The sequence below is a fragment of the Nipponia nippon genome, unplaced genomic scaffold (assembly GCF_047370975.1).
Source record: "Nipponia nippon isolate SJK-2023a ecotype South Korea unplaced genomic scaffold, ASM4737097v1 scaffold_15, whole genome shotgun sequence".
In the NCBI taxonomy this organism is placed as follows: domain Eukaryota; kingdom Metazoa; phylum Chordata; class Aves; order Pelecaniformes; family Threskiornithidae; genus Nipponia; species Nipponia nippon.
This window is the reverse complement of record NW_028262331.1, coordinates 682,753-706,426: the sequence shown is the minus strand read 5'-3', so window position 1 is coordinate 706,426 and position 23,674 is coordinate 682,753. Positions and strand designations below refer to the sequence as shown.

The window sequence follows — 23,674 nt, the reverse complement described above, 5'->3', positions numbered from 1 at the left end:
GGACTGGGGACAGATGTTGGTCTAGAGGAAGCCCTGCTTTGATCCAGTGCGACTGTTCTTACTGTTCATGGTTTCTTTTCTCTATTAAGATGTAATGCGTAGGGGAGAAGCATTTATGTGAAAAATCTTAACTGTAAGTAGATTTGAACACTTACGATTGCAGAGGAATCCTGTACAACATGACGTAGTGAACAAGGAGTTGACTCTGAGCAAGTGGAAAATGCAGACACTTCTGGAAGTTGCTCATGGCATCTGATATTCTCTTTCAGCCCAGAGACAGTTACTTCTTGCCAGACTTCAGAGACTTCACCAGGCTTCCCTTAAAGACTGAGAGCACCTAGCTAGTTGTGAAGGAAACAAGCGATAAACTGGCATGTTTAAAACAGATATGTCACAATAAAATAAAAATGCATGCACTCTCGCAAGTTGGTAGGCAGTGGGCTAGAAAGAATTTGTGGTACTCTGAGACCAGAAAGAAAGCTTTTTCCAGGTCAGATGTGTTATTTTTAGAGCTGCCTGAAAACCAGACTTTCTGTCTCACGTAACATTTTTGAGGCATGATTTATCTTTTGAGTTGGAAGGAGAAAAAGACACTTCAAAAACACTTTGTGGAATGGAAAATTTTGCAGAGCACAATGCAGTCATCTGTTTTGATGCGTCTTACCTACGCAAAATGATGAGATGAGTGACTACAAAGCCTGGTGTGATCCCAGCCCAAAGAGAAAAAAAGGGAACAAAAGTCCTCTCTTGCAAGGCAGAGCCTGCGCCTCAGCCAGATGCGTTAATGCCAAATTAAATACTGCCTGCATTAACTCAGTTGAAGAACTGCTGGTTAGATCATATATTCCCATCCAGCACTAATGCTTTTTGTTTGCTTATTACCTGAAGTGCATGAGCAGGGTCTGCGCAGGATCTGTGTAGGAAGCCAGAGTAGCCAGCTGCACGGTGGAAGAGTGAGAAGAGGGAAAGGAGCAGTTGTATTCTCCCGGGAACTGATATGCCTACAACGAGGGAGTATGTACGTGGGGATGTGTAAGGACAGCCAGTACTCAGCAACAGTTTGGAAGGGGAAGATCTGGAGATGGTAGAAAGAGAGTACTGGAAAATACAAATGGTTCTCTAGTAGGAATGTGTCCTTCCCTCTCCATAGTATTTTCCCAAGGCTCCCCTGCATCTCTTTCTGTACTCAGCATGCATTTTCCTGGAGCAAGTCATCCCTGTAGGACCTGGTGGCAAAGTGTGTGGACTGCCCGTGTCAAAGAAATGTTCTACAACACGGGCCAGGGTGCTGATGTTCTCTGCCCTTCCTAGCGCCTCGGGGAGCCAAGGTCTGGAGGGGCGATCAGGAGTCCTGCCCAGAATGGTGGCGAGGCCAGGGTAAGGCGTTGGGAGCTTGCTGGAGCCTCTGGAGTGATGGACGAGATGGAGCACTGGGAGAGCAATTCCTTTTGGAGGTGTGATTTTAATGCTCCAATAAACACACAAGGCCTTTTCAATCTTCTTTTCAAGGCTTATTTATCCTTGACTTATCTCATCTGGTCTTGTGCAGGGCTTGGATAGGATATTGAAGTTCAAACCCAGCATTTCAGGGATAATTCCTAATTGAGCTTGCAGTCAGTCTCCTCATAGATGATGAGTCTCAGGTTTTCAAAGGTACTGTAGGTGCGGAGCTGCCAGTTCCTAATGACCGTTCCTGGGCAGGGCACACCTTTAGCTTCTTGGAGTCTGAGACCCTCTGAAAAGGCAGATGCTGTTTGGAGCCTCACTAGTGGTTTTGATATGGGTTTGTGCCTCATCTTGTGTCTCTCCTTTCAGGCCCGGGTGAAAGATCTAGAAGACCAGTGTCGCAGTCAAACAGAGCAGTTCAGCCTCCTGTCTCAGGAACTCAAACAATTCCGGCTTCAAACAGGAAAAATCGACCTTCTCACCTCTACGCTGGTGACTTCTGAGCTTCCTCTTGCCCTGTGCAGCTCTACCCCACAGCCTCACTGGGAGAAGGGTAATTGCTGGAGATGCCCATGAGTGTTTTGACAAATGAGTTATTTGTGTAAATGGAAAGGTGTAAAGGAAATAATGCCAACGTTTAGTTACCTTTTGGGATCTCTGTCTCTCTCTTTTGTAAATAGCTTTGGTTCATTTTGTAGTCACAAAGAGAACTTGGCATTTCTCTGACCACAGAGAGCCCAGAGCGTCCAGTCTGTTGCACTGTTAAACAAATCACATTTTTAGAGGCTTGAGCTGCTCTAAAGGGTGTTTGCTCACTGTGATGCTCACAGCTGATGTTGTATTCTGCCTGTGGCTAAAAGTAATGGACAGATTATTTTATTGCAGAATCGACTGTTCCTGGATTGCTCGCTCACCAGAGCGCAAAGAAGGTTCACAATGAAGAGACTGATGAGTTGGAGTTGTCACAGCGGGTGCCTGATGCCACCGTTGGCTCCCCAGTTGCTGCTACCAGTTCTCAGAAACAAGGCAAGAAAGTGGAATCTCAGTCAAACTCTTCAAAATCGGAATCCATGCAGAACAGTCCAAAATCCTGCCCAACTCCAGAGGTCAGTATGAGAGTCCCCTCTGCGGCCTGTGCTTTCTAGTCACGAGGGAATGAATGCGTTGCTGAGAGCACCAGTAACGTTGCATTCATTCCCTCCTGGCTGCCTGAAGAAAATGGGGGACAAACAAGAGAAAAGCTGTAGGAGAAAATTGAAAAGGCCTTGGATGCCCGTGTCTGTAATGCTCGTTTGAACATATTGCTGTGCTCCAGATAAAAACAACTGGCTAGACAGAGTGCCGGGAGCTTGGAGGAGGAGCGGGGTGGGGAGGTCGATTGGTGGGAAGTGTGGGAAAGCTCTTCCTAAGCTTCCCTGTGACTTCTCAGCTACTGTTAAAACACACGAAGGCTACAAACTCTTATTTTTAACATGCTGAGGAGCTGTGTCCAGACTATTTTTGGCCTTAAGCTGTGGATGAGGGGCTCAAACTTCTTTGTTGATTCATTTAGGTATTAAAACTTTACTTGGTGAAAGAAACCATGAAAAGATGCTGAGTTTGTGCTAGCAGAGGGATGGAATTAATAGGCTTCACTTTTTTGTGTCACCAAGATGGCACAGATGGTTATTGCTTCTCCTCCCCAGGAGCTCTTACGTAGTGTTGTAGGGTTCCCTTCAGCAGTCTTTCATACTCTCTGCTGTACATCACTTGATGTGACAATTTAGGGTAAAGTAGTGCTGTGAGCGGGGCTGGGGGTGGTGGCGTGGGAGGCAGCTTTTGCTCTTTTGGTCCACCGATGTTTCCCGAGTGCTAAAACCTTTGAGGCCACACGGAGTGCCTCATGGTACATGTGGAGGACACTGAAGTCTTGAGCTGTTGAGGCCAGGGCACTAACGAAGGGACGCTGCTGTGGCAGGCGGTGTCCACCACTGTGTAAGGGCTCTGAGAAGCTGTCATGTTCAGAGACAAAGTGAAGGTCACACCCGGGAGGAACAGGTATGTGACTACTATCAGTTCCGTAGTGGGAAAAATAACTATTTTTTAGTTCAAGAGAAAGCTTGGAAGCCACCGTGCCTCCGTGGAGAGACAAGGCCTACAGAGGTCAGCGTGGGATCCTTGGAAAAGAGCCAGCGTGTAGAGCATTTGGCTTCAGCAACACACGGTTAGGGAACACTCCAGAGCGTTAGCCAGGCTACTAAAAGCTACTCCACTTGGGTCTACCTTTGGGTGGTACAGGGCGCAGGTGTTTGTTACCCTAGGACATGATGCAAGGTTGCATTATGAGGAGTACGCTACCTGGAAAAGGCACTCTGAACTCTTTCAAAGATTAACTTTGGCAGTTCATATGCTAGAAAAAATACCTGCTTTGTATTCTGGTGCCTGTGGTGGGTCTTCATCAATAATACATTTGCCTTGAGGTCTGCTTTAAAAAGGCAGCTTGAATCGGTTCGTTGGCACCATTTCAGACAAACACAAGGGAAGTGCATTGCCTCAAAAAGTATGATTGCATTACATCACTCATTGCCACTGGTTGTAAAATTCCAAAATGCCAATGGGATCAAAAAGTCGGAGACAAATTTCTCGAAGGTGCTCCTGCCAGTAGCCACCAAATGCATTCAGGGTGCAGCCTCCAGCTTAGGAAGTCCGTAAGTAGCTGATAGCTAGAAACCAAGAGGCTGCACCAGGAGGAGGAGAGTTTCATGCTTGCCCTGTTTCTTGTACACTTTCCTGCAGCATATGCTACTGGCTGTTACCAGAGCCAGCTGTTTGGACTAGATAGAGCTTTGGTTGGAACTGGTAGAGCCTTCTGATGTTCTGAAAGTACAAAAACGTTATATTGAAGTATGTACAGGTGTTGGAGGGGAGCTGCCTGAACAAAAGTGCTTAGAGACTCCAACATCCAGTAGAGCTGTAAGGTCTCCTTTGTTCAGATTACCGTTTCTCTTGCGCACAGGGACAGCTACCATTTAGAGGTAGCAAGAAATGAATATACTGAATTATGGATGTGTAGGGTGGAAGGGCCCTCCAGAGTCTTCAGTCTGATCTCCTACCCAAGTGGGACTGTCACCAACACTAGACCAGTGGGGCCATGGCTTTGCCTACCTGAGGCTCTAAGTTCTTGAAGAATGGAGATCCCCCACCTCGGTGGGAGCCTGTCTCACGGTTGCATCACCCACCTGGGCAAGGAGTTTTTCCTAATGTCTGACTGGAACCCCTGAAGCTGCAACTTGGAGCTGTTGCCTCTTATTATTACTTCTTCACCTTAAAAGTCATTCTTCCAGATGGTTCTTAGCCCAGTGGCCAGACTGGCATCACACATGAGCTTAGAGGACTTGTTCGCTGATTTTTTTTAACCCTTTGAGTGTTCCTTTACTCTGATTTGGGCCATGTCATATCCTTCATCTTTAATGTGTTTAGGTGGACACTGCAAGTGAAATGGAAGAACTGGATGTTGACAGCATCTCTCTAATGCCAGAGCCAGGCAGCCAAGGCCCTGCGAAGCTCCAGGTGTTCTTAGCTCGATACAGGTACGGGGTCATTTCTTGTGGTTTGTGAGGTTACACAGCTTATCTCACAGTTGCCTGTTTTACCCTGTTCTCTAGCATTAACCGCTGTTAGGGATGGTATTAGGTTACACCATGTATCCTACTCCTCCATGCGATTCTTTGTGACCTGTTATTTCCTGTACAAGCATATCCAATGTGCTTGGCTTAACAAAAACATAGTAAGCTCATTTGTTGTTCAGTGAACAGCGCTGTGCGAATTTTTTTTTTTCTAATTTAATATGATACTGGATAGAAAATTGAGTTTGAATTGACACATCCCTTGAAATGTCTGATTTCTCCAGAATAGTCCAAGAAATTTTCTCCAAGAAGATCTTACTCCAACAATTAAGAAAATTTTAGCCCACAAATACTGAATTGAAGTTTTTGACCGAAATCATCCTGGTTGTAATGTAAAAAAAAAAAAAAAAAAATGCACTGAATAACCCCCGATTTTTCTGCTAACTGTTGCAATCCACTGAGCAATAGCCACTGGCTATTACAGTTCCAAAAGTATTGGCATACCCTTCAGCTTTTAGCCTGTGGATTGGGAGGAGGAGAACTGGGAGGATTCTGTGCTTGTGAGGAGCAGATCAAATGGGATCGGTGTCTTCGTGCCAGAGTCTTGGGCCTGTAGGGTCTCGCTCAGCTCATAGAGAGGCTTTGGCATGTTGAAATCCCTTTTAAAGACTAAAGAGCAGGAATTAGCAGTAGGTGCTTGCAAAGATACAGTTTTTTTATGAGGTGTTTTCCTGCGATAGGCCCTCTGGTTAGCTCAAGGATCCTGGGGTAGGCAGGTTAAAACTACCTGGAGTCCAAATCCTATCACCAACATATTTATTATTTTCACACTAGTGGAGCTTTTGGACTGCTGTTTAAAATGTAGAGTTACAGCACTGAGAGTTGTATAACTTCGATCCCGAGGGTTGGCTAACTATGAAGAAAAAGGCTAGAAACCTTTTCTTCACTCATGGAACTTTCTTCTTGCGCAGATCAGCTCCTTCTTAGGGTTTTAAACATGAGAATTTTGAGATTCCGTGCTGTGCTTGTCCATGACAGTCGTACGGCTGATAAAGTGTACCTTAAATGTTTGGGGCATGTTCGATGCTTTGGGGTTTTTTGTTTGTTTGTTTGTTTTTCCCCAAACTATTAAGTACATGAAATGTAGAGAGCTATCTACCTGAAATAGTTAAGAGTGCAGGTGAATTTAAGGATGTCTATTTTAGAAACGCAGAGTCCTACAACTTATCTACTTGGTACACTCAGAAACGCAGCAGGCGCTCAGGTAATTCAAATCTTTTTTTAAACACTTTCTTGAGTCACTCTGATCTGTTCCTTCAGACGTCGCAAGACATCTGTTCTACTGCTCAGAAAATTATTCCTAGCTGCTATTTGAACATGGAGCAATATGTTAATGAGTTCTATATAAAACCGCAAACTAGAGTCTTGACCTTTGCCTGTGGAATTTGCTGCTTGCAAAAAGTGGATGCAGTCCCAGTGAATTGTAAGCTGATCTCGCATCACAGCTTGAATGTGTTGCTCTGACTGTTCCTATACAAAGTAAGCCTTCATATTGTAAATATTTCAGCTACAATCCTTTTGATGGACCTAATGAAAATCCAGAGGCAGAGCTTCCGCTGACTGCAGGAGAATATATTTACATCTATGGAGACATGGATGAAGACGGCTTCTTTGAAGGTGTGTTTTAGCAGAATGAAATGTCCTGAATTACTGTGGAGAGTTGATCCCTCTTAAAAAAACAAGAGAGGAATTTAGTGAATCTTGAAACCTCAAGATAAAGGTTTTCTGCCCAAACTCAGTTTGTTAGAGGGAAGAGCAGATTCTTTTGGAAAAAGGTTTATTTATGTCATGATTAAATTAAGTCTAAAACGTGAAATCCTGTGATTTCAGTGGGAATTTTTCCACTGCTTCCAGCAGAGCTCCAGATTTCATCCCCATATGGTTCCTCCCTAGCCATGGAGAGGAACATGTTCAGCCCTGGGCACCTTCTGCAGATGGTCTGTTTCCCTCTTTCCAGCGGCTGCATAGTGAGCCAGAGACCGTAAGGCAGTTGATGGTCTCTATTACCTCTTGCTCTTTTGGCAGAGTAGGGTATCAGCTAAGCGGTCCAAACTGCAGTTGTTATCCTATTTGGTGTCATACAGCGTGTTTCTCTTTTGCCGCCTTTGAAAGCATGATCCTCATTGACTAATAGGCAGATGGAATTGAAACCAAGACTTGCGGCCTGTAAATTTGTAATGAAGTTTCTTTGTGGAGCTGGCTTGCTTAAATGGGATGAAGGATCCTAATTTACCGAGGTGCTTTGCAAGAGCTGAGGCAAATGCATGCCGTGTTGCGCTGCTTGCTCTTTGACTGTTCTGGCTCTTTCTTTCTTTCTATTTCCAAGCTTTTCATGTATTTGTTTGTTTGTTTATTGTTTAAAGAATAAAAAGGTTATTCTTTACTAACGTTTTCTGCTTTCCCTGCTTTCAATTGATTTGCTGTAGGTGTTGTTTGAAAGGGGAAAGTAAGTGCAATCCCTACACGCTGCTCTTTTGACTGTGATTTGAGGGCTCTTGCCCGTACCAAGAGTGCTGTGGTATCGGTCGTCCCCGGGGGTCCTTTTGGGACATCTTTATTACAGAAACTAGCGTAACAAAGGAGGGAACTAAAAAGAAGGCCAGAGCTGAATACAGAGCTGGAAAGATGGACTTTCTTGAGGAAGTACTACAAAACTCAAATCTGTATGGCTGGGAGAAGACGTAAAATCATCAGTCTGCATGGTTTGGGAAGGCTAGAAAAAGACACTTAAGTTGGTGAAAGAGCTGTGATTAGGAACGATAGGATAATGAAGAAGGAAAATCCCTTAAGCTAATCACACAAAACTTTCTAGTTAGTTGGCTCTGGAATGTGCGGAGCAGTGAGTTGTCTCACTGTGGCCATTAGATCTAACTAGGGAAGCCCTAGGAAATGCGGGAAATTTTGCCAGGAATAACCTTCCAGAGGTTTTCTTTCCACTTCTGACTGCAGTGCAGTTACGACCTAGCGTAGATGTTGTCACGTTGTCTTCGCAGATGGGTTGGAAGGCTGAACGGTAGGTGCAGTGGTAACAGGTTTCCTGTTTTTTGTTTAGGGGAGCTGATGGATGGCCGGCGAGGGCTGGTCCCCTCCAATTTTGTTGAGCGAGTTTCAGATGATGACCTCATGACGTTTCTGCCTTCGGAGCTGAATGATCTCACCCATAGTTCATACCAGGAGAAAAGTTTTGTCAGTGCAAGCACCAGCAGTGGAGATAAAAGTGATTTCTCCATTGAAGAGAGTAGCATCAGTCCATTGGCCAGTAGAGCAGAAGGAGACCAGGAGGAACCTGTTAGTCATACAGCAGTGCCTTACCCAAGAAAACTGACTTTGATCAAGCAGCTTGCCAGAAGCATAGTTGTAGGCTGGGAACCACCACTTTTGCCAGCTGGCTGCCCAGACATACAAAGCTACAACATCTATGTGGATGAAGAGCTACGTCAAAATGTGAAGAGTGGCTTTCAGACCAAAGCGGTGATTGAAAAGCTGGATTTAAAGGCAAAGGCTTACCGTGTATCCGTGCAGGCTGTGACAGAGCAAGGCAGTTCTGATAAACTGCGATGCACTTTCTTTGTGGGGCAAGATTTTTGTGTGGCACCAACTATGCTGAAAGTCAGAAGCGTCACTGCCACGTCCGCAGAGATCTCGTGGCTTCCCTGCGACAGCAATTACAACCACGCAGTGTATCTCAATGGGGAGGAATGTGACATAACAAAACCCGGGGTCTACTGGTACGCCTTCCGCAACCTGCAGCCGAGCACTCCGTATGTTGCCAAGCTGGAGGCCCGGCCCTCGAGAACACCTTGGGAAGAGGTCCCAGAGGGGCAGGAGCAGAACTCAGCTGTGATACACTTCACTACCCCGCTAGCAGGTATCAGAGCAGTCGTGCCCGTTGCCACTGTGCATGGAGTGCTTGGAGCAGTACGCTCTGTCGTTACTTTGCTATGAAGCCTTGGGGCGAAGGGAAGCAAGGTTTATTAGGTCCCAAAGCCTGAGATGCTGCACTGTTTTGTCTTAATGTTTTTCTTCCTTTATTTTAAAAATCTATTCTCTCTTTTGTTTTTGTTTGCTCTGAGAAGACATCCCCTTTGCTGATTTGAGCAGCATGCCTCTCAGGGCATGGAAGATCTGGTTTGCCATGACCTTGCTCGAAGGGTTGCTGCATCTTGGCCTCAGCTACTTTTGCAAAGTCCTGTTTTCTGTGCATTAAAGCTTTCACAGAACAAGAGCACTGTATTTTCTCTGGTTCTGTCTATCGTTTCCCAAGACTAGCCTGGCTATTCTAGTACGGTTCTGCAGTGGCAAGTCTGGCATGGGAGTTTTCTCTTTGAGAAAAGGGTTTAGTTTAGCTTTAGTTTAGCTTTAGTTTAGTTTAGCTTTATGCTGTAGTCAGGTAAGCAAGAGGAAAATCTTTTTGATCTCTCGCAGGCACACCTGATGCTCCTTTGGATGTCCAGGTAGAAGCTGGTCCCTCACCAGGTATCCTCGTTATCAGCTGGTTACCTGTCACCATTGATGCTGAAGGATCTTCCAATGGAGTTCGAGTCACCGGTTATGCTGTGTATGCGGATGGACAGAAGGTATTGTGCTGATGCTGTGCAAGGCTGATGTTTGAGCAGGTGGGTGGCTGGAGGCTGGGACAGGGGTAGCGGGCAGTTGCAGAGCCTCAAGACCTGGAAAGCTTGATGCAGTAAGCATGCCATGAGGAGGCAACGACAGTCCTTGGCCTGGAAAGGAATGATATTAGAGAAGGGACAATGCCTGGGCTGTTTGCTTTGGCTGATGCACACCAAAAAAAGACATCTCTCCAGATTCTTGATGTGTTCTTGATAAAACTAAGGTAGGAAAGTTCCCCTGTCAGGACCCTTCACTAGCAAAACAGGACAATTAGTGTCAGCCTCCTCTGTCTCACCCAGGCACTAGCTTGATCCTTGGGGAAACACGGAGCTCAATGAGCAATGAGTCCACAGGGCACGGACAGAGGACAAGTACAAGCACAAAACCTTGCCACCACTTGGGGCTTGTCTCTGGACTATGAGGAGTGAGGTGTAGTTCTCCAGCCCTTTCTTAAATTAAGAGACAGACAAAGGGAGAGGTGTACAAACACCCCAGGGTCCACTGCTAATACTGGTAAAGAACCTCCAGGGATATTCTGTATTAAAAGTGGCCTGCGGTCTTCTGCACAGATGATGTTGTGCCATTGGCCATGGGAGAGGCAAGCCATAGCTGTTTAAAGGAACACAGTGCAAAGCAGAGTGGTGCTGTGTTGGATGATTGCTCTTTTATCACAGAAATGCTTTTTCCTCTACACAGGTTACAAAAGGAGTCTGGGAAGGCAGACGAAAGGGAGGCCAAAAGGGATAGCCTTTTAAAGCGTAGGGAACAAGGAGAGCTAAAACCTGGAGTAGGAGAGAATATTGTTGTATTTTGTAGAATATCGAGTTTCTCAAGTGGTTATGGTAACAATTTCTCTTTACTGTTCATTCTTCCCTGATGTTGTGCCGAAGGGTGAGAATTCTCCACGCGTGCTCTCAAGAGCTTTGGGGTCTATAGTTAACTTTGGATTCAGGAATTGTCGTTCTTAGAAGGGCTGAGCTGTGCACAATAAATAATTGTTCCCTGTTTTTTTGCTCGCAGGCGATAGAAGTTACTTCTCCAACAGCTGGGAGCGTCCTGGTGGATTTGTCCCAGCTTCAGATGTTCCAGGTGTGCCGGGAGGTTTCTGTGAGAACGATGTCTCTGTACGGGGAGTCAGTGGATTCAGTTCCAGCCCAGATATCCTCGGTTTTGCTGCGAGCCTCTCACCGCTCTTCACCTTCAGATTCTGCTGTTTCTACCACTTTTACCTCTAGACTGCCCCGTGGAGAACCCAGGGGCTCTCTGCCTGCACGCAGCCCCCCCACGCACCAGACAGCTGCACTCCTGCTTCGACAAAAAGTTCCCACTGATAGCTCAGATGCCAAATTGACTGATCTCTCCTCCAGCCCCAGCGGCTCAGTGCGATCTCTGCCGGCGAAAGCCGCTTCACCGCCGCACCTCTCCTCCCCCAGTGCTTCCTTGGTGCAAGTTTTAGGCACTTCCCCACAGGGATCGGATGCTGCACGAGACAAGAAATGCCTGACTGTGCCTCCTCAGCAAGCTGGCAGCACAGTGCTCCCCGGTGAGGGCACGGAGCCTGTCCCTTCAAGGGAAGCAGAATTGCAAGGCCTGAGTGAAGGGACGGAGGTGCAGGTAAGTGCTTACGTCTCCTGCCCAGTACCATGTGTGCTGGGAAGGAGAATGAATCATTTTGGGGACTGGAACGAAACGCCACTGAGCATCTTTCTCTTTCTGTGGCACACTGTTGCCTCTGGGCCATCATCCAGTGGTTGGCAAACCGGCAGGGAGTATTGGCTGCTGTTGTGTACCTGGAAGAGCAGATGAAGCTCGCCACTTGATTGCACGTGTGCAAGCAGCTCAGGAATAGAGTCGGGAAAGCAAGAATTCATCAGAGAGAGAAGGTGAAAAGGACGTTGCCACTGATGATGTCGGTGTTAGTCTGGCATTGCTGTGCTCTCTGACTTGAAGGGGTCTTCTCCGGTCTGGTGGGTTTGCACCTGAATCCCATAGGGTGGATGAGTCCTTTCAGGGCCTTTTTAGGACGGTGGTGAGGATGTCTGAGAGCCCCATAAGAAAACAGGTAAATGATCTATAAGGTGCTCGCTCTGTGACAAGAGGGAAGTGGGTCCTGTGGTGTGTGATGTATTATATCAGGAAAAAGGATCTTTTTCCCATTCTGACCTTTGACATCGGGGACTCAGGGGAGTGCTTCAAACTGTTAAATACAGCATGACTTTATCAGTCATGGTGGTGTGAGCTTGCAAAGGCTCCGAGTTAGACAAAAGCAGGGAAGACTTCTGATAATTGCTGCACCATCAGCAGCTGTGTGGGCCCAAGACCAAAGGCCAGGTAAATACACAGAAGAATTGAGATGTTGAATGCAAAATTCCGATCATCATTCTTCAGCCCCTGGTCATTTGCTGCTCACAGTACCTCAGGTCAATTGTTGTGATTCATTTGCCCACGTTTAGATGTCTAGTGTAGATGGCTACACGTGGGTGGGTCGCTTTGCCTGCTTCGTAATCAGTGGAGCAAAATGCGTGCTTCCAGGATGCAAATCATCTTTCTTGCTTGAGATGTCTGTCTTCACTTGGCTGTCAACAAAGAGAAACGGCAGGAGGATCCTAGCTGTCAGATTAAACATGAGATCTAGACCTGTCTGGCTTTTGCCTGAGCCCAGGCGACGTTTAGAAACTAGGCACTGCAGTGTGTAAATCTCCCTAGGGGTCTGATCCTGTACCTATTTTCAAAGTCTGCCTAGGTTGTGCTCCATTGCAGAATACAGCGGAGGCTGCCTTATCTTAGAGCGAGGGTTAAAGAAAGCAGTGGTTGATGAAGGAGGCCCACCTGCCTTACCCTCCTTGTTCCTGGGGTTCCACTCCTCCATCTCCCAGAGGTTTTCTTAAACACCAGACTGAACTGAATAGAAAACAGATGAAAATTTAAAATTTCTGTAATCCTACTAGGTGACCTAACCACGAGTCTGTGCAGTTGTACTCTGGGTATATTCTTCTTCATTAATTCCCCTTTTCTTCACAGCCCTTACCAGCTCCGAGAAGCGCTGGGGTAGCGTCCTCACCTCCAGCTCAAGCTAACCTGCAAGCTGGTGTGTAGGACATTCCTCTGGCAGACGAGAGTGGGAAATGACCTTGTGGTATAGCTTGGGCTCTTCTTGCTGCTCTAAAACTAGTTATTGTCAATACGCTTCTGTGGCTTACACGAGCCACGTGTGGTGGCCAGAGCTGCAGCAGTGGAAAGGCCGTGTGTCTACTTGGAGCTAATGGCAGGGAGAGGTTTGTTCCAGGGCTGGCCAACCTTCCCAGCTGCAAACTGCCTGCCCAAATATTCGTATGCCAACAGCGCAGAACGCGTAGTGTTTGTGTCAGAGAGTTTGCGGTGGTAAGGGCCCCCTTCCGGTGCACAGGTATTGCATGATATCTCCCCCAGGTTTCACAGTTTGTGATGACCTTTTTTGGGCTTATTTGCCAGATGGAGCAATCCGTAACCAAAGCACCAGAGCTGGAAAGCCCTTCTAACAGTAGTCTGAAGATACGTATGGAGACCTGCCACGCATGCTCCGTGGAGGAGTCACCAAAAGGTCCCAATGCTGAAAGAGAGAAAGAGGCAGAGGAGAAGCGCTTGAGCCCAGAGCCTTTGTCCTCCCCCAGCCAGGCTGAGGGGACAGAGGGCACCTTCAGAGACGCAAGCGTGGGTGGAAGCAGCTGCCAGGAGTTCCTGAGGTTGTCCCCTGGCAAGGACGTGATGAAAGAAATGTCCAGAGTGAAAAGAGAGGTTTGTTTAACCTTGGTTGAATGTCTCTGCCCATGGAGGAATGTGGATTGTGTTTGATGTCCCTAGGTTTTACAATCTTACACAGTACTGCTCTTCTGCAGGCTATGAAATATGTCTGCCAGTTTTCTGTGTCTCTGTGTGTGTGTACACACGTGCCAATTGCTGCATTGGGTGCTGCCGAATTTATTTCCCACCACACTTTAGCTGTATGTGTACTAGAGAAAGGTAAAAAGCTCCTTTATTGCTGAAATAGAGTGCCTGAGATGGCTGAGGAAATGCGTTTTGCTTTTCAACAGCAAGAAGAAAAAATGTCTGAAATGGGAAGACGACAGCTGACCCTTTTTGCTGAGCACAACCGTAGTTCTGACCTTTCAGATATTTTGGAAGAGGAGGAAGAAGACGAACTGTCTTCAGAAGCTCTGGAAGAGAAGCAATGGGACCAGAGAGAGCCATGTTCCCGGGAGAATGGGGAAAAGGTAACTCGTAGCAGAGTAATGCTCATGGGGAGCGCCAGTGCAGCCATCCCATGTCATCAGCTCACAGGAGGAGGTGCTGGTCTGAGCCCAGCGCTCTCAACAGTGCTTGGCTAAGTTCACGCCTGCTCTGCTTTTACTCCCATTGTTGTCTTAAGCTAGGAAAAATGCAAGCTCTTTGTGAGAGGGAAGGGTGTTTATACGTAATGAATGTACCCAGGGTTTAATTAGTTGGAAAAACACACAATGTAATGTGAACTTTAGAACCCAGGGTTAAAAATCAATCTTATTGATGGAGTTCTTAATATAGATATAAACAGTGAACACACAGGAATCTGTAAAGTCCACCCATCTGTAGATGCTGTACCAACCCCCCTTCCCTCCTCAGGCAGAACAGGCATGTGGTATTTCGGCCTCAGTCCTGCCAACGCTCCTGAACGTGAATAACTTAGCGCAGATTATTTTGCGTAGAGCTTGGTGCTCTCTGTAGGAATGGATGGCTTGTAGGAGCGGAGCTGTGGCTTTGCAGTTCAAGTGTTGCAAGTGAGGAGATACTGGTGGAGCTGAACTGTGTTCAGACAGTTAAAGCTAGTTCGTGCGTTATAATGCATCTGTGACAGGTAACGTGCTTAAAACTGTGTGACTGGAAAGTGGTATGTAATCATAGAGATGACGGCAGTTGAGATGAATGGGCACGAGGGAAAGCATTGAGGTTGAATGATGGAGAAGTTAGGAAGATTGGTAGGAAATGGGATACGCCTGTATAGCAAGAAAGCACCCTCATTTTTTTTCATGTGACCAAAGAGCATCTGTAATTTGTTGATGCTGATCCGTGGCTGCTAGCCTGCAGCACAGATAGGATGGGTCTGGTGAGCATGAAATGATCGGTAGCAGACAGTGTAGTGATTCTGGAGTAAATTTGCTGTCGCTCCTTTTCTCCTTCTGAAGGGGGTTCTGCTTCCCGGGCGGGGAGGCTGGACCGGCAGAGCAGCGTGCCAGGAGCCCCGGGAGAGCCCGGTGGCTGGAGGTGCTGGGGCTGCCTGGGAAGGAGTTGTTGAAAGGGCTTCCAGTTGTTGGGATTGCACTGGAAAAAAATGGGAGAAAAACACTTTCCCTGGAAGGAGAAAAGAGGAAGTCAGAACAGTCAAGAACGCCGTTCTTTGTCTCTTTTTCCTGGGTGTTTTATTGGCCTGAATGTTTTTGGGTTTTTTTCTGAAAAAGAAACACCGAAACCCCACGCACATCCTGTTGAATGGAGCAAACTGGTGCTTCTTGACCTGATGAAGTGATTGTTTTCTGTTCTGGCAGCGACAAGTTGAGAGTGTGAGCATGACAAGATGCTGAATGGGGAGAGGACACCGGGGCAGGAAGCTTTAGGGCACGGAGCTCCCAAGACTGCCTGGTAGAGTGAAGGAAGATGGCGACTGAGGCAGGCCAGGTCTCAGCAGGGCTCTTTTCTAGGATTCTGCATATTTAGTAACATTTTGGGTTATCTCAAGACTCCTCAGCCAACTCTTTCAGGATTTGCGGGATGAAAGAATGGAAGGGTGCTGCTTTTAAAATGTTTAACCTCAAATAAGTTGTTTAATTTCTCAAACCATTTATTATATTAAATCTCAAAAGCCACAACTTTGTAAACAGCTAAAATAAGTCTTACTGGACTTACTTTATGGTTGCCTTTATAAATTCTGCATATTCTTAATTGGTGCTAACAAGGTAGGAGCCTAGAGTGCACGTCCTGTAAAGAGAGTTTGAGGAAGCTGAGCTTGTTTGGTCTGGCAAAGAGGAGGCGAGCAGGAGATCTTGTAGCTGCCTACAACTGTTGGAAGGATGGTTAAAAGGGTGAGAGAGCCGAAGTCATCTTGTTCGTGGCAGATGATATAAAAAGAGGCAGCAGTCTCTGAGGTGAGAGTTGCTGTTTGGGAGGTTCATGTTGGAGATGAGTACAAACTTCTTTCCCAGGAGGGTGGTGCAGCCTTGGGACAGGTCCGCAGAGAGGTGAGGGATCCCCGTTCTTTGTTTTCAAGCCTCAGCTAAGCAAAGACATTGATTTACTGTTGGCAACAGTCCTGCTGCAATCAGGAGACTGAACTGGAGACCTCTGGAGGCCCCTTCGACCAATGCTGTATATAATTCAAGACCAGCTTTTGCTTGGAAAAAGTTATGGAGGTTGGAATAATCAATAGGCAGCTTACAACTGCCTTTTTTTTCCCCACTGTGGTTCAGTTTTTAATTATCTCTGAACAGGCCTGCTCATGCCTGTAGCGTAACTCATCAATAGCTACATATGCTTTGTAAACTATTTGTAAGTGTTTTTACAACATGCCATGATATAAATTGTCAGGGAAGTTGAACAAGAGACCTCCAGAGGTATCGTCCAACCTAAATTACACTATGCACCTTGGGTTCTACCTTTCTATTTTAGTATAAATGTAGGAAGTGACAAACCATAAATTCTACAGTTGGTCCAAGACAAATTTTAAAATACAGCAGCATTTTCCCAAAAGTTTTATGTAACCTGGTAGGCTCTTACCCAGCTGCAAGTGAAATGCAAGTCTGTGCGCCCCCTTTGAGGTAAAGGGTTTTCATGTGTATTTTTGGCAACTCTGTTCACCTGGATTTGCAGACAGTACCTACTGTAGAGCTGGACCTTGACAGATGATGGGAAGGGCCTAGGGAAGGGCCTCCCATAGCAGCAACATCTCCAAGGGGTGTCTTGCTGCACAGGGTCACTTCTGTTCCAGTGCAAGGACGGAGAGGTAAGGGAGGGCTGTGGGGTCCTTGGGTGAGCGCGGGCTGTGAGACTCATCCCTGCGGAGGGAGGAACCCAGTCAGCTCTAACGTGCAGCGACCAGCCGTGGAGGAACTGTGCCTCTCCTACCCCGTCATCGCAGACTGGGGATGCTGAAGCTGTGGGGAATCAAGTGGGCAGGATGAAAGGTGCTGCAGATAGTTGTGTGTGTAGGGGCAGAGGCTGGGAGGGAGCTCTTCCATGCATTGGCCTTTCTCGCTTTCCGCTGCATCGCTAGTTCATCTGATTGTCTTTTGCCAGAAGACCCATTGCTCTCTTTTGCTTCCTACCCTTGCTTCGCTGCAGACCACAGTTGCCGCTCCATACTGCTGTGCTGGGAGGGAATCAGCTGTAACTTTGCCTCCTTTTTAATGTTTATTTCCTCTCTTTTTTCCTTTGCTTGTCCTGGCTGTGGCTTTTCTCGGGGGCTGGGTACAGATGGATCTTTGTGATACTGACAGCGATGAGGAGATTCTGGAGAGGATACTAGAGCTCCCGCTTCAGAAGAACCACAGCAAGAAATTGTTTAGCATCCCTGAAGTGACTGAGGATGAGGATGAAGATGAGGATGAGAAGTGTGTTATGGAGGAAAAGGCAGAGCCTCAAGACTCCTTGGAAAAGCTTACCTACCATTCAGGAAGGACAGAGAAGGCACTCGACATCAAGGAGCCGTTTCTGAAGGCAGATGGGAGCAATACCTCCACGGATCTGTCCTCTCGGACTCTGTGGGAGGAGCATCATGTTAAGGAGAGCAGAGCGGACGCTGACCATGTGAATCCTGCCTTTGTCCAGCCAGCCTGGAGTCAGAAGAAGGCAAACTGGAACTGGGGCTACCAGGAGAACGATCCGAAGTCTGGGACTGGGGCAAGTCCCACTTGGAGCAAGAAGAAGGGAAATAATTATCGAGAGAAGATCCGGAGTCGGCCTGAGATGGGTAGGAAGAGACAGAATGATTTAACAGAGCACTGCAGTCGCCTGCTGGGCAACTGCAGCCAGATGGGAAGCGGGTTATACAGAGCTCCTAGCCTCAGGGAAGAGCTGAACATTGTGAGCAGTGTTGGTGGTAAGGAGGGGTTTGATATGTACAGTCGTGCCAGACAAGGCACCTTACGAAAAAACCACACGAAAGCAGTGGTTTCAGGGTTTGCAGAACCTGCTGTGATGGCAACACACTGCTCCAGCCCCAGGAGCCTGGAAATAGACATTGAATACGACTCCGAAGATGATCAGGATTCGACCTGTGCATCCCCCCCTGAGAGCAGGCTGTGGCCAGAAAGGTCCCAGAGCTGTCAGGGGGACTGGAGTGATTGCTCCAGTCAGTCTGAGGTTGCCCACACGGATGGCAGAAGGGACCTGACCAGACTGGAGATGATGGAAGAACAGGGTATGGAGTGGGCTGGGTCTCCGAGCCGGCACCTGCGATTCTTCTGCCGGGAGAAGGAAGCACTGAGATGTGAGAGCAGTTCTGAGGAGCAGGGCTGGGAGCGGGACTGTAAGTCACCTGGCTGGAGAAGGAGGCTCGAACATCCTTCGAAGGGGATACATAGCACCTCCTTGCACAAAAGGGTTGGGTGACTTTTCCTATTCTGGCTTTGAAGCAGCTTGCAGTGGCGTTAGCTTCCCTCTGCTTCCTTGGCCTGCCTGTATCTTGCTTTGTTCAGTGTTGTCCAGAGAAAGGACCCTCCTCTAGGATTGTCTGGAAGAATATCTGAGAGATTCTGTAGTTCTGTGCTGCTCCGTGGCTTTTCTTGTATTAGCTGCTTCTGCTTTTCCTGCTAACTGACCGAGTGTCACCGATGCAGTATTCCTTTTCGCACTGGGTCTTCCTCCCCACGGCAGGAGGCTGTGGGACCCAAATGAAAATCCGTGGTGAAATAAGCCGATTTGTGAAAGCTTTGTGTAGATGATGACTGTAATGTCATTGCCTCCCCTCGAAATGCCCTTTCCTGCGTCCTCATGCTCACCAAGGGGATCGTCACTGGTGCCTGGCAGGGAGCCTGCCTGTACTTAGTTCTGTTTTCCGACTCCCTTGGTATTTTCAGCTCTAGAGTGTCCCTGAAGAGGAATGTTGCATTTGGATGCACTGCTCTTTGTGGAGTGCGTTTGGGCTGAGCGCTGTTCACGCGAGTCGGAAGGCGGAGGCTGCTACTAACTCTCTGGTGGTTCCTGTTGCAGGCGGCCGGTAGCAAAGATCCTAGGGGCCAGGAGCTGCCTGGCGCAGCCGCCTGGCAGGCTCCCAGCAGAAGAGGGAACAAGAGCGTAAGAAGAAGCCAAATGCAGAAACCTTTGCTCTCTAGTCCAGGTGAGCGGCCAAGGGGGAGAGAGGTGGGCAGCAGGCAAGAGGGAGGCTATTGGAAATGGCAGGGATGAGGCTAGTAGGCAGTATTTGAGCCATGCAGGGCTCCGGCAGGGGAATGATGCTGATGTTATCTCTCTGGTGTGTCCCCTGTCTGCACACAGGTCCTCCACGGAGCACCGCTTCAGAAACCTCTGTTAAAGATGATGGCATTAGAATATTTGTGGCTCTCTTTGACTACGATCCCGTTTCTATGTCTCCTAACCCTGACGCAGCAGAAGAGGAGCTCCCATTTAAGGAGGGACAGATCCTGAAAGTAAGAGCACACCTTAGCGAACATCTCCTACTCTGTATGGATCCATCTGATGTTCCAGGGACAGCATAAACCTTGGGAGGCAGACACTCCTTCATCTTGGGAGTTTCCTTAGCCTCCCTTTCTCCTTTCTCTGTGCATCTCAGTCCCTGTAGCATAAACAGTCTCTGGCCTGTCTTTTCCCTTGCAGGTATGGGGAGACAAGGATGCTGATGGCTTTTACAGGGGTGAATGTGCAGGAAGGGAGGGGTACATTCCCTGCAACATGGTATCAGAAGTCCAGGTGGAGAATAATGAAATCAAGAAGCAGCTCCTAAAGCAAGGGTTCCTGCCTGCCGACACACCGATGGAGAGCATAGGTACTGTATCTCCTCTATGTGCGTGCTGTGCTAGTGTCAGCGTGTTTCTTTGCTGAAATGTGCAAAGCTCAGTCATGCTGTCAAGCTGTGTGGCCAGCCTAGCCCACCAGCTGGTCCCCAGGATCGGAAGGCTTGTTTAGCGGCTGTTGGAGTAGCGAGCAGGGAGGTCTCGATGGATGAGGGAGGCAGGTGTGCTGAGATCTCCGTTCGTACCTGACTCTGCTGCCGCACAGCGCTGCGCAAGGCCGTGCTCGAGGCGTCGTGTCTGTGAACTCAGCACAGTGTGAGCGAGGCTGATCCTCGCCAGAGAAGGGGAAACAAAAAAGTTTGAAGAGCAGCTGAAGGATGTGAACAAGAGTTTTCAGTTCTGTGTTCTCTCCTTTGTTTTGCGAGTCTGTAATGGAACCCATAGGGGTGACCCTGCTCTTGGGTGAGAGAATCTGTGAATTGGGAATGGAGGAGGATGGGGAGAGACTCGTGGGGAAGGGGAAGGAAGGGCATGAGCAGACCTGGTCCTGGGGCTCCTCCATACTCACTCCCCGAAGTACGTGGTTCAGTGCTTTATGCACTGCAGAGACTTCCCTGTTTCTTCCCGCTCGTGTACTCAGAGAGAGGAGAGGAACCTTCCCTGGGTTGGGCAGCCATCACAGCTCGGGCTGAGCTAGGCTGCAGTTCCGTTGTTGTGAGCTGCCCCAAGACTGTCATCACCATATTGGTGTCCCAGTGCCAGTCCCTTATACTCTCCGTCTCTCATCCTGCTCCTCTCGGTGTGCTCTCTGCTAACAATGGCGATTGTTTGACCTGCTCCACTTGTTAAAACAAGAGCACATTCTTGTTTTGCCTGGCCGCTGTTTCCTCACCAGCTCAGCAGGGTAAAACAGCACAAGCGTGGGTCTGATGGCAAAGGTAAACCCTGAGCGGTTCCACTGCCTCTCACGGGCAGTGGAGGAAAAACAGAAAAAAAAAAAAAAAGGAAAAAGAAGGATCAAGCTTGTTTCCATTTCTCTGCAGTGAGACCAGGATCCAGCCCTAGAGGCCAAGGGGCTGACAGTGCCCAGCTCCGAAATGCGGGTCTCTGGAAGGCTGGTCCTGAGGAGCACAGGGGCTGAAGGAGGCTGTTGCTTTCACTGTGTGATTTTTTTTTTTTTTTGGTAGGTTTGTGTCCTTTGGCCTCTCTCATGTCTAGGGAGATGAGAGATTTGGGTAAGGCCTTTTTCACACTTGGGACAGTCATCATGTTTCTCCTGCATGGATTCTCCGGTGCCCAGAGATGGCTAGATGCCCGTGGTGGCCTTTGTCCCTATGTGGATATACAAAGCTCTCTGTCCCCTGCCCCGCGGCGTACTCTCAGAAGAATTAAGTTAGTAGCTCTGAGACTGCATGAAATGTAGTGGGTTTGAAAGTCTTCGGGAGGGCATTGGTAGTGAAAAGGACACGCATCACACGTGCGTGCAGAGACTAAACCCTGTTTCCTTGGGCAGCCAGGCCGTCTGTACTTCTGTTGTTTTCCTACTGCCATAAACCCATATTACAGCCTCGTAACTAAGAAAGTGCCTCGGAGGGGTTGGTCTGGGAGCTCCTTCTGCAGGCTCGTCTGGGGACTCATCTAGTAGTGACCCTGCTCGGTGCAGAAGCTTTAGCTAGAGTCCTCCCAAATCCCTTCCCACCTGAGTGAATTGATGGAGTTCACCTCACCTGGCATTTTTCAGGTGTTAATGGTTTTATTTTATCCTTATGACGCTGCTTCTGAAAGAGAAAATGCAGCAAAGTGGTTTGTCTGATATGTACTGTGGTATGGCTGATGGGCATAAATACGGTGTGGATTTCTGTGTGTATTCGGGATGTGGATCATGCCTCATCTGACTCCACATACGAGAAACGGAGATTTGGGCTTTGCCCCTACAAGTCACGGTGTCTGCTTCCCAGGGGAAGCATGTCATGCTGCGCTGTTGCTTGTTCACTCTTCAAGATGCTTTTCACTTTCCATTCACTGTCTGTTTCTCTTGTCTATTTATTTGCTTTTTTTTTGATTTTTATTAAGGAAATGGCACATTTTCTCCACCTCCACGCCGCCAAACCGTCCCTCCTCCAAAACCCAGACGCTCCAAGAAAGGTCTGTGTCACCCACTGCTTCCTCTTTGATTTTTGTGATAGGATTACGGACTGCATTGAATTTTTACTACTTGCTTCCAGGACCCTCAGATGTTTGTCTCTGTACGACTGCTAGGAAGTGGAAAGAGAGCCCATCCCTGTGCTGGTGTTAAGTTTTTAACCACAGTGATGTCTTTTATAGTTTTGGAGCTTGACCTCTGCTTCCTGTTACGTCCCTGAGTCACGGTTACTGGCGTAGACTTTGAGTTGCATGAACGGTTTGCTTCTGGTGTTTGCTGCCTTGGTCTCTGTTCTTCTTGTTGTTGTTTGTCAGTTGTGTCATGCGGTCACTGTTGGAAGATGAACTCTCGCTGATGAGACGTTTTCTTCCCTCAGCAGGGCTGGATAAACAGGAGAAGTACAAGTCTCATCCAGGTGAGAATTGCTCTTTCTTACTATGAGAAGAGGGTTGGTACATTTGCATGATCGTAATACAGGCACATTTTGCGGTCAAGGGCCAATGCAAGACCCTGTAGCGCTCCTTCAGAGCACTGTAGGAAAATGGTTATTCTCCGGAAAGAAGAGTTTTAGTTCTTTTATTTAGTAGTGGGTGCAGTGGTCTTTGGCTAAACAGGGGGTGTTTGAAGGTGGCGGGCATGCATGGTTGTGCTTTAGAGGAGCAGGGAAATCTCTTACTCATCTGATGCCGCAGTCCTTAAAATCCAAGGTGGTCCCTTGAGGGGGTGCTCGCTCTGCTTAGGTGCACAGTCATCTGTCGATGTCCAGAGAGGCCAAGCCTGCAAACCCCTTGCTAGCCCATCCAGTGTTGACCTGAAACAGCGATTAAATCCGTAAGATGAAGGACGTGTGTGGGTTTTGTGATGCCAGACTTTGCTTTTGTAGACTCGGAGCAGGTCTGTAAGTAATAGGGCTGAGCAGGCAGGTGGTTGTGAGAATGCAGTGTGTTCCCTGGACGATGAGGCCTGCCCTTCCCTTTGTGCTGAGCTCTGGGCTGCTGTGGCTGGGCTGCCCGTCGATGCTGTCCAGGGCCCTTGCTGTTCCCCTGGCACTTGGAGGATAAATTCTGTAGCTCGATAGCAGAGCATTGCGTGGAGGGAGGAGAAATGTCCGTTCGAGACACTGTGAAGAGACTGCTGTCCTCTGTGTGTGTGTGTATGTGTGTGTGTATAAATAGAAAATATAAAATAAAACATTCCTGTATATATAGACAGGACCCCAGGGTGCTGGAATGGGGAGATGTCCCCGGTTCTGTGCTTGTGAGGTGATAGAGAAGATCAGAAAGCTGCTTTACCTGGGGCCTCTAAGATCTCTCTCCCATTCAATTTCCTTTCCATTTCCCCCAGTATTCTTTTTGCTCAGTCCATTCCAAGAACAGTGAAGGAGTTGCTGTGATTTGGGATTCTGTCTTAGAACTTCCAGCTGAGGATATTTTGCTTTATTTTTGTCCTGCAGGCCAGAAGCATCAGGACTTTGAAGCTGAACTGCTGACTCCTCGAAGTATGGTGGCTGTCTTCGACTATAACCCTAAGGAGAGCTCTCCAAATGCAGACGCAGAGGTAACAACCACCTGCTCACTCCTCGTACAGGCTTCTTTTTCCTCTCTTTTTTCTTCTATCCCAAGACACTCAAGCTGCGCCAGGGCAAGTTTAGGTTAGATATTAGGAAAAACTTCTTCACCGAAAGGGTGGTCAAGCATTGGAACTGGCTGCCCAGGGAAGTGGTTGAGTCTCCATCCCTGGAGTTATTTAAAGGACGGGTAGATGTGGTGCTCGAGGACGTGGTTTAGTGGTGGACTTGGCAGTGACAGGTTAACGGTTGGACTCGATGATCT

The 23,674-nt window shown here is 47.9% G+C and overlaps 1 protein-coding gene across 9 annotated transcripts in view; it reads left to right on the top strand.

Annotated features, from left to right (window-relative positions):
* The window catches only part of TSPOAP1 (TSPO associated protein 1), a 71,284-nt gene that overhangs the window by 35,152 nt on the left and 12,458 nt on the right, over positions 1-23,674 (top strand). For 4 of the 9 annotated variants that reach the window (XM_087751745.1, XM_087751739.1, XM_087751748.1 and 1 more), the window contains 16 exons: positions 1,816-1,999; positions 2,332-2,552; positions 4,906-5,015; positions 6,619-6,728; positions 8,164-8,979; positions 9,537-9,688; positions 10,746-11,339; positions 13,197-13,499; positions 13,796-13,975; positions 17,202-18,329; positions 18,939-19,065; positions 19,224-19,375; positions 19,563-19,731; positions 21,773-21,844; positions 22,219-22,257; positions 23,296-23,399. In XM_087751745.1, the coding sequence (XP_087607871.1) occupies positions 1,816-1,999; positions 2,332-2,552; positions 4,906-5,015; positions 6,619-6,728; positions 8,164-8,979; positions 9,537-9,688; positions 10,746-11,339; positions 13,197-13,499; positions 13,796-13,975; positions 17,202-18,329; positions 18,939-19,065; positions 19,224-19,375; positions 19,563-19,731; positions 21,773-21,844; positions 22,219-22,257; positions 23,296-23,399 (4,461 nt within the window). The remainder of the gene's footprint in view (positions 1-1,815; positions 2,000-2,331; positions 2,553-4,905; positions 5,016-6,618; positions 6,729-8,163; positions 8,980-9,536; positions 9,689-10,745; positions 11,340-13,196; positions 13,500-13,795; positions 13,976-17,201; positions 18,330-18,938; positions 19,066-19,223; positions 19,376-19,562; positions 19,732-21,772; positions 21,845-22,218; positions 22,258-23,295; positions 23,400-23,674) is intronic. The other 5 variants (XM_087751740.1, XM_087751746.1, XM_087751747.1 and 2 more) reach the window with 5 other exon arrangements.